This window comes from Bubalus kerabau, chromosome 19 (assembly GCF_029407905.1).
Source record: "Bubalus kerabau isolate K-KA32 ecotype Philippines breed swamp buffalo chromosome 19, PCC_UOA_SB_1v2, whole genome shotgun sequence".
NCBI classification, from domain to species: Eukaryota; Metazoa; Chordata; class Mammalia; order Artiodactyla; family Bovidae; genus Bubalus; species Bubalus kerabau.
Genome location: NC_073642.1, coordinates 25,274,927 through 25,285,424, shown reverse-complemented (window position 1 = coordinate 25,285,424; position 10,498 = coordinate 25,274,927). Strand labels below are relative to the sequence as shown.

Below are 10,498 nucleotides of genomic sequence, written 5' to 3'. Positions count from 1 at the left end.
ATGTGCACCCATGGCTGATTCATGTCGATGTATGGCAAAAACCACCACAATATTGTAAAGTAATTATCCTCCAATTAAAGAAAAAAAAAAGATCTAATGGGAGATTCTTGAAATACCAAATGCTAAGCACCTTTCTGCAACATTTGTAAATGCACCAAATACTACACTTAAAGGAAACCACAATTTCTTCTCACAAAGGCAGCGGAAGGAGAATATGAAGTCAATCCGGGGATTGATTTCTCCTCTGAAATAAGGGGGCTTATAGGAAAATGGGGGCTTTCCAGGTGACTCCGATGTTAAAGAATCTGCCTGCAATGCAGGAAACCAGGGTTCTTTCCCTGGGTCTGGAAGATCCCCTGGAGAAGGGAATGGCAACCCACTGCAGTATGCTTATCTAGAGAATTCCTTAGGCAGAGGAGACTGGTGGGCTACAGCCCACAGGGTAGCAAAGAGTCAGACATGACTGAGCGACTAACACACACACACATAGGAAAATGGGTGGAAAACACACTTTTTAGCAGCCTGACAAGCATTCTTTTCTTAAAATCGAACATCTGTGTCTTTGGGGGTCTTTTTAGAATGATCCTGTGATCTATAATTCCATAATTATTACCTCTAAGTCCTGAGAATCAGTGTCTTAATGTCCTTCAGTGCTTCATTTAGCAGATATCATAAAAGGAATCTGACATTCCCCCTGGGGGAATGGGGACACACTTAGAGCATTAGTCCCAGTAAGTGCCTGGAGCAGACGGGCAGAGGAGTCGTGCAAGCTTGATTGCTGGGGTCCAGGGTCAGACTCTCTGGCCAGGGAGGGTCACAGACTTCTCTGCAACTCCATGAGCAGTGACCAGAAGAGGAAGAAACCATGTGTAGCAATGATACTAATGAGGCTGTCTTGTGCACTTAACAAAGCTCTTCCCCGAGTTCTGTCACACCTGTGAGGTTACTGTTGTCAACCTCATGGTCCACGGAAGGACCTGGGGAACTTGCAGGTTTAAGGACAAGGCCACAGACAGATAGGAGTTCTCTGTCCCCCATGGCAGCACTGCTGTGGACCCGCCCAGGTGGGCCCACGGGAGAAGGCAGTTTCCTATGCTCCCTCCCTCCGCTGACCCTCCTGGCAGGATTCCTGGCTGTTAGTTCAGTCTCTGACCACAGAACTGATGCCCACAAGACCGTGGGAGTCAGTGCTGGCAGGACCCTTGTTCACATCACCTTGGACATGCAACACGAACACGACCCCTCACATCTCCTTGGCTTTCTAACTGCATCTGCCTGGACACAGCTCCTCCCTGATCGCTTCACCTCAACACACAAGTGAAAGTGGTAGTCGCTCAGTCCTGTCTGACGCTTTGCAACCCTATGGACTGAAGCCCGCCAGCCTCCTTTGTCCATTGGATTCTCCAGGCAAGAATACTGCAGTGGGTTGCCATCCCCTTCTCCAGGGGATCTTCCTGACCCAGGGCTCAAACCCAAGTCTCCTGCATTGCAGGGAAATTCTTTCCTGTCTGAGCCACCAGGGAAGCCTCAACCACAACTTCTTACTAAATAGAATAAATTGCTTTGAGTCGTTATAGTCACGTATTCACTAAATGAATATGTTTATGGAGGGGCTCTAGGCCTCCACATTGTCTTCTGGTGTTGGGAGCATGGCAGGAAATGGAGTAGAATACTCTTAGCCTTCTGGGGCTGCTCCATATAACACAGTAGCCACTAGTCACATGTTGCTATTTAAGTCTTAATTCATTAAAGCCAAAGTAGAAGTTGAGAGCCACCGTGGCCACTTAAGTGACTCATAGCCACAGTTGGCTGGTGGTTCTCGGATTTGGACAGCACAGGTAGAGAACATTTCCATCATCATGGAAAGTTCTATTAGAACTTCTGTTCTGTCCTACTGCCATAGAACTTAAAATTTTTTTTTTAATTTAAATAACTTTTTGTAAAATCAAGATTTATTTGGCTCATGGGATCCTTTGTCGTGGCGCATGGACTCTCTAGTTGTGGTGCGTGGGCTTATTAGTTGTTCTGAGGCATGTGGGATCTTAGTTCCCCGGGGGTTCGAACCTGTGTCACCTGCAGTGCAAAGGCAGATTCTTAATCACTGGACCACAAGGGAAGTCCCTGCTGTAGAGCTTTTATTCATTCTGGTGGTGGAGTTGGATAATACAAAATTAAAGATTAGATATTATTAAAGTATCAGGCATCTAGAATACAGAGCTATGGACGAAAAAATAAAGGGAGGAAAGGGGGATAGAGAGTGATGGAACTGGGATGCTGCAGGCTGCTTAGTAACCACCGGCTCTGCTGACTACTTCCTTTCTTGAAATTCCTCCTTTGATACCATGACCACCATCCTCTATTTATTATTCTGCTTCCTCTCTGGATAATGTCTTAGCGACAGAGCAGCCCTTCTTGAGATTCTTACACAGTAAGAACTGTGAAGCAACCCTCGATTAGCCAAAGTCCCAGAAGTGACCCAGAATCTCAAGGTTTCCAAACTCCAGCAAGATTTTTTTCACTCAGCACCATTCAGATGAGCTGCTGTGACAGGACTAGAGGTGTTAGTGTGCTCTTAAAAAACTGAAATATGAGTAAATGACCTACAACTAACCACCATCAGATAAACTTACAGTTCCTCAGCGTTCATCTCGCCCACTTTTCAGAAGCACCACAAGGTGGCAGCAGTGGTTCACAAAAGCCATCAGGGCACCGCTCACTAATTGCTCATCTCTGGCATTTGTTTCAAAATAAATCTTGTGGGGTAAAATGTGAAAATGAAAACTGCACTATGTAATTAACAAAGACTAATTAGAATTTCACCATGACCTAGAACAAAGCTAGTGGAGGTGATGGAATTCCAGTTGAGCTATTCCAAATCCTGAAAGATGATGCTGTGAAAGTGCTGCACTCAATATGCCAGCACATTTGGAAAACTCAGCAGTGGCCACAGGACTGGAAAAGGTCAGTTTTCATTCCAATCCCAAAGAAAGGCAATGCCAAAGAATGCTCAAACTATCACACAATTGCACTCATCTCACACGCTAGTAAAATAATGCTCAAAATTCTCCAAGCCAGGCTTCAGCAATATGCAAACCGTGAACTTCCTGATGTTCAAGCTGGTTTTAGAAAAGGCAGAGGAACCAGAGATCAAATTGCCAACATCCGCTGGATCATGGAAAAAGCAAGAGAGTTCCAGAAAAACATCTATTTCTGCTTTATTGACTATGCCAAAGCCTTTGACTATGTGGATCACAAGAAACTGTGGAAAATTCTGAAAGAGATGGGAATACCAGACCACCTGATCTGCCTCTTGAGAAATTTGTATGCAGGTCAGGAAGCAACAGTTAGAACTGGACATGGAACAACAGACTGGTTCCAAATAGGAAAAGGAGTACGTCAAGGCTGTATGTTGTCACCCTGTTTATTTAACTTCTATGCAGAGTACATCATGAGAAACGCTGGACTGGAAGAAACACAAGCTGGAATCAAGATTGCCAGGAGAAATATCAATAACCTCAGATATGCAGATGACACCACCCTTATGGCAGAAAGTGAAGAGGAATTCAAAAGCCTCTTGATGAAAGTGAAAGTGGAGAGTGAAAAAGTTGGCTTAAAGCTCAACATTCAGAAAACGAAGATCATGGCATCTGGTCCCATCACTTCATGGGAAATAGATGGGGAAACAGTGGAAACAGTGTCAGACTTTATTTTTCTGGGCTCCAAAATCATTGCAGATGGTGACTGCAGCCATGAAATTAAAAAACACTTACTCCTTGGAAGGAAAGTTATGACCAACCTAGATAGCATATTCAAAAGCAGAGACATTACTTTGCCAACAAAGGTTTGTAGTCAAGGCTAAGGTTTTTCCTGTGGTCATGTATGGATGTGAGAGTTGGACTGTGAAGAAAGCTGAGCGCCGAAGAATTGATGCTTTTGAACTGTGGTGTTGGAGAAGACTCTTGAGAGTCCCTTGGACTGCAAGGAGATCCAACCAGTCCATTCTGAAGGAGATCAGCCCTGGGATTTCTTTGGAAGGAATGATGCTAAAGCTGAAACTCCAGTACTTTGGCCACCTCATGCGAAGAGTTGACTCATTGGAAAAGACTCTGATGCTGGGAGGGATTGGGGGCAGGAGGAGAAGGGGATGACAGAGGATGAGATGGCTGGATGGCATCACTGGCTCAATGGACTGAGTCTGGGTGAACTCTGGGAGTTGGTGATGGACAGGGAGGCCTGGCATGGTGCGATTCATGGGGTCGCAAGGAGTCGGACACGACTGAGCGACTAATCTGATCTGATGACCTAGAATGCTTAACTGAATGTTTTTAGAGTATAGAATAATGGAGTCATGTATTGTGTATAACCATGAAATGGATTAATTCACCAGTTAATTATATTTACTGTCACTGTTTGTTGATTGTAGCCCTTCACCCAATCCTCATTTTGAAACACACAATAATGCTTCAGTGTTTTTCCTCTCCATTTTAAAATGGAAAGATTTCTCTGGCCTTTTCTTGAACTGATCAATTGATTTTCCATCAGCTTCATGTAAAACAATAAGTGAAGAAAATCTATACATTTGTTCCCAGTTGTGGTCTTGCAAGTTCAAGGCAAATTGCCATGGTGAACATCTGGGATTCATCATATCTGCTCTGTTACCTCATTGATAGGCACATGTCTTTCCCACATGTGCTCAGTGAAGGCCTACAGAATTACAAGGAAAGCAAAATCATAACCATGCTCTCAGCTTTCTGCTGCAAGCAGGTATGTGGAGATATTAAACTGGGAGAAGGAATGCTTCTGGGTCAAGTTTATCTAAATACTTGGCATATTGTACCAATGCTATTTCATGGGCCAGAGCTCCACCCTTTTATGCACGAGTAACCCACAGTGCCTCCCCAGAACAGAGTCTGGGTGTAAGCTTTATTTTTTTTTTCAGGGAAAAAAAAAAAAAGAGAGTAAAGTTGGAAATTGAGAGGCCATGGTTAAAGTAACACTTTAGGATTATTCAAGACTGATGTGTTTGAACTCAGCTCTCCAAAGACAGCCAAGAACTGCAGTCTGAAGCTTATATCATGCCACAGGATTCATGTCATGGAATTCAAGAAAAATGGTAGACATAGATCTATGTCTCTTTGACACTCCCTGACTTTTTATAATACTGTTCTCTAATGACCATGGGCAGTGGGAGCAATTATAACTATGCTCCAGAAATGGCAATTTGCATTTAGAACTGTTCAAGTCTTTGATGCACTAACTTCACATCTGGGGATCCGTTCTAAGGAACTATTCCTAAATACAGAAAGAAGTTCTAATATGGAAAAAGACGTTTCATGTAGCATTATTTAAGTGATGAAAAATTTTGGGGAAAATCCTTTAAATGAGTAGTAATGGAAAATGATCAAATATAATTTGACATGTCTACATAATTGGTTATTAAGTTGTCATAAGAATAATGTGTGTGAAGACTAGACAGTGTAGAAATGCTCACATAATTAAGAGAAGAAGAAAATAAAGTAGTATGCATAGTCACGATCCTGCTGTTTAAATTTTGCATAGAAAAAGGCTGTGAAAGAAAAACATGCCAAAATATTAAGAGCAGTTGCTTCAGTGGTGATTCCCAAGGTAAAATTTCCGTCTTTTTTTAAAGATATTTTTTATGTGAACCAATATTAAAGTCTTTACTGAATTAGTTATAATATTGTTTCTGTTTTATGTTTTGGTCTTTTGGCCACAAGGCATGTAGGATCTCAAACTCCCCAACTAGGGATCAAACCCACACCCCCTGCACTGGGAGGCGAAATCTTAACCACTGGACTACAAGGGAAATTACCTGCCTTTTTCCTTTTTGATAGCTTCAAATTGTAGGTGTTACTGTGTCACAGAAAATCTATACTTGTGAAAACTTTTGTTTTGAATTTAAAATAATTTCATTATTCTTTTATCTTAGAATTTCTGTTTAAGTTGTCTTCTTCTCTCCATCTTTCCTCCCTTACTTAAAACTCAACACCCTGCATCCTAGTCTCAAACTGGTTCATTTTCTATTTCAGACAAAGGAAAGTGGACTCACTCTGGTCTCTGGTGGAAGCTTCTCAGCTGGCTGGGGCTAGAGTGTGAGCTGGTTTAAGTTGATGGAGGTGACAAGATGACCCTAGTCCAGGTACCCTGGCCACTGCTCATTCTAGTCATGCTATGGCTTCCCTAAATGTTTAATTATTGATGCTGATAGAGAATATAAGGTCAAATATTTTATAGAACAATGGTAACCATTAGTGGGCAAAAATTGAGTATATAGCTTCCAAAAATAAAGAAGGAAAAGCAGAGAAAATCTTTGAAACAAATAGATACTAGTGATAAAAGGAGCTATTTTTTTTTTTAAAGTTATTTATTTGGCTGTGCCTGGTCTTAGTTGTGGCATGTGGGCTCTAGTTCTCTGACCAGAGATTGAACCTGGGCTCTCTGCATTGGGAGTGCAGAGTCCTAGCCACTGGGCCACTAGAGAAGTCCCAAGGGAGCTAATTGAAGGGAGACGGGGACAGATAACATGCACAATGGAATAATATTTGGAGACGCTAATCAGTAAGCTTCCTTTCCTGTCAATCCCCTGCCCAAGGCTCTTCTGCTCCTGCCCACACAGACAGATGTGTCATTCATGACCGGGCCAGGCATGAGGACTGCCTAATTGACAAGCTAGCTTGACCACAAGACAAGAGAGATGTGAATGCACACCAGCATTGTTCTCTGTGGACCAGAGAAGGGAAAGGGGAAGGGGAAGAGGGAGCCAAGTACTATAAGGAAAGGAACACAGGAGAACACCCAAACCTCTGGCAAAACATGGGCCATCTGTCCAGAGTGCCATGACAGCATCCCTCTTTGTCATGGACCTTGAAGATCATCAAGAGCCCAAATTAGGGTGATGCTTGTTTGTGCCTCAAGACTCTCCCATTGGTTTCATTCCATGCAGACAACCCTGTCAAATAGCCCCAGACATCTGTATTCTCTTCCCCTAAGCAGATTGAGGAGCTATGGGCCTTTGGGCCCTGGAGGGTTGATGGTGATGTAAAAGGCAAACCTTGAATTGGCCAACATGACTCCAGTTCGTGGGACTTTGAAATCTCCCTCTGAGCTAGGAACTTCAGTAGAACACATGCTTCTGCTACCCATGAACTTAAAAACTATACCCTAGAAACTGAGAATACACATTATTTCTAACCTCTGTGGTACATTTATAAAAGGTAACATAATAGACTATGTTGAAAGAAAAGAACTTAAAGACATGTTTGACAATAGTACCACAAGTCTCAAATTTCATACACCATGAATAAGAAAAATCAAACCACCTATAAAAGGTTTTTAAAAATTGTCTTGAATAAAATTTGGATCAAACGGTAATTTCCTCTTTGTAACTGCAATTACAAATTTATTTAGAACACAAACAGAAGGGCTATATTATATAATGAAAAGTGTGAAACCAAAGCCATATCGAGGGGGAAAATTCATAGCTTTATATATGCCGACTATAAAACCAGAAAGTATAACAAATAAATAAAACACATTCAACTGAAGGAATGAAGGGATCCCTAGATAAACATTAGTGGGCATTTGTGTTTTGTTTGTAGGCAATTGTTTTTGGCTGCCTAGCTTCTGAAGCTTCTTCTATCAGGGCAATCCACCATGATGTTAACCATGATGTGCTGTTAACCAAGGGAAAAAGGTTAAAAAGTTTTATTAATAAAATATTCAAACCTCTCCCCCACTTCCCGAGGGTGGAAGACTTAAGGAGACTTAAGGAGAAAGTAAGGAGACTGACTTAAGGAGAAATTACTTCAAACCTGTTTTATTTAAATGACTCCTGGACACAGCGCAAGAAGGCGGATGAGCCTCTTCCAGGTGGCCCTGGCCCCTAGTTGCCCTTGCATTATTAGTAGCAGTTCCCCTGGAGCAGAGCCTGCTGTTGAGTGGCGGTCAGCCTGTCGTATGAACAGGTCATCTTGCTATACTCTTGGGACCTAGCTGTTACAACCCTCACACCTTTCAGTTACCTATCTGTGGCTGGTGTCAGCTGTATGTAGGTCATTCGAGCACTTGCACAAGTCATGCTATTTAACCCTCTGGATGGCTGCCTTTATCTCCTTCACTAGGTTCCTTCATTACCTCCCCTATCCGAGGAAGAATGCTCCTATTCCCACCCTCCAAAGGGAAAGTGAGGGAACTTAGGCACAGGGAGACACAGGGAGAGGCTGTGTGACTTTTATCCTGGAGAAATGCAGGTATCAGGAGTGGGTGCCAGGGAACAGGTGTAAACCCGGGCTCTGAGAGTCCCTTGGACTGCAAGGAGATCAAACCAGTCCATCCTAAAGGAAATCAGTCCTGAACGTTCATTGGAAGGACTGATGCTGAAGCTGAAACTCCAATACCACCTGGCCACCTGATGCGAAGAACTGACTCCTTGGAAAAGACGCTGATACTGGGAAAGATGGAAGGCAGGAGGAGAAGGGGATGACAGAGGATGAGATGGTTGGATGGCATCACCGACTTCATGGACATGAGTTTGAGCAAGTTCCGGGAGTTGGTGAAGGACAGGGAAGCATGGTATGCTGGGGTCGCAAAGAGTCGGACACAACTGAGCAACTGAACTGAACTGAACTGAACTTGTCATCCCAGATGGGATCTGTTGAAGGTGCAGAAGGAGGAGCTTCTTTTAGGTGGAGACTGGAGGAGGAATGTGCTTGTTTCTTTCAGTGTTAGGTTTTGCTAAAAGTGGTTTCTAGGTCTTGGGGGCCCTAGGGACATTTGGGGGTTTCCCTGGGGGCTCAGATGGTAAAGAATCTGCCTGCAATGTGGGAGACCTGGGTTCTATCCCTGGATTGGGAAGATCCCCTGGAGGAGGGCATGACAACCCATTCCAGTATTCTTGCCTGGAGAATTCCCATGGATGGTGGAGCCTGGAGGGCTACAGTCTATGGGGTCACAAAGAGTCAGACATGACTGAGTAACTAATTCAGGGACCTTTGGAGGCCAGCTTCCAGCTCAGATGCTGGCCTGTTGTGTGCAGCTCTGACTTGAAGGTCAATGGGATGCTTCAGATCCCTGGCTAGGCCTCCATGCACATGGATGCTCTGACCTCCATGCAAAAGGGTGCCCTGTAGCTGACATGGCAAGACTTACCAAGGGAGCTGGTCTCCTCCTGGGGTGAGTTCCCCTGGATACAGAGAGCTTCCTTTAAGGCTCCTTGGAGACAGTTGCTCTTAATATAGTTGACAGTGGGTAAGTGCTGTATGGAGGCAGCATGGTATTTAATAAATTACCCAGTAACCCTTGGGCTCCTAGAGTGCCGGATTGCACCCAGAAAGAGCATCCAGTGGGGTTGAGAAGAAACAAGATGTGCCGCCCACAGACCAATTCCTCCTATTACAGACTCTGTGTTGTTACCTTTTTCTCCCCTTAAGTTTTTTACTGTTCCTGGGGTTTTAAGGGAAGAATGCTGCAGTGGTTTGCCATTCCCTTCTCCAGTGGACCACTTGGACGGCAAGGAGATCAAACCAGTCAATCCTAAAGGAAATCAATCCTGAATATTCATTGGAAGGACGGATACTTTGGCAGCCTGATAGGAAGAGCCGACTCATTAGCAAAGACCCTGATACTGGGAAAGATTGAAGGCAGGAGGAGAAGGGGACGACAGAGGACGAGTTGGTTGGATGACATCACCGATTTAACGGACATGAGTTTGAGCAGGCTCCAGGAGATGGTGAAGGACAGGGAAGCCTGGTGTGCTTCAGCCGGACACAACTGAGCGACTGAACAACAAGGCGTATTACGGGGCTCCGGCATTGCAGACAGATTCTTTACCATCTGAACCACCAGAGAAGCCTGTATTATGAAGGCGTCCGTTTTTAAAAACAGAAACCTACCAAAAATGCCCCTGAGGGCGGCGATATTGCCCAGAAGCATAGAGAGGTGATTCCTCTGTCCCATCCAGGGCAGTCCTATGGCAGATGCATCCGGTCCCACGCCCTGCAGACAGTCCTGTATGGCTCTGCTCTCCGGACCCGGGGACATCCCCACGCAGCCCAGCTTCGCAGGCCCATTTTCTCCGCAGCTCCAGTACTCCCGGGTCTCCACGCAACAATGAAGCGTGGGCGGCCCCAGCGGCCTTATTTGCATATCTCCGCGGCTTGGCCAATGGGCTGCGTAGGGGCTTTGGAACGCAGTGTTGCCATCGGCGTGCGCGCGTGTGTGCGCGTGTGACAGCGGCTGTGGCCGTGGCCGTGGCCGTGGGAGGCCGGCCCGGCGGAGCCCAGCCGCGCGGGGACCGGCCCCGGCGCCCGCGCCTCCAGCGCATCGCGGCCGCGTGGCCCGGCCGAGTCCAGGGACCAGCAGCCTTGGCCGCTGCGCTGTCGCGATGTCGGTGGCGGGGCTGAAAAAGCAGTTCCACAAAGCCAGCCAGGTAGGGACGCACGGAGAAGGGAGGGAGGAGGGCTAGGGGAGCAGCGGTCCC

The 10,498-nt window shown here is 45.2% G+C and overlaps 1 protein-coding gene across 2 annotated transcripts in view; it reads left to right on the top strand.

The window, feature by feature from the left end:
• Positions 1-10,220: 10,220 nt before the first annotated feature.
• Positions 10,221-10,498, top strand: part of SH3GL3 (SH3 domain containing GRB2 like 3, endophilin A3) — a 104,467-nt gene continuing 104,189 nt past the window's right edge. For both annotated transcript variants that reach the window (XM_055556209.1, XM_055556208.1), the window contains exon 1: positions 10,221-10,447. In XM_055556209.1, the coding sequence (XP_055412184.1) occupies positions 10,403-10,447 (45 nt within the window). In that variant the 5' untranslated portion in view covers positions 10,221-10,402. The remainder of the gene's footprint in view (positions 10,448-10,498) is intronic.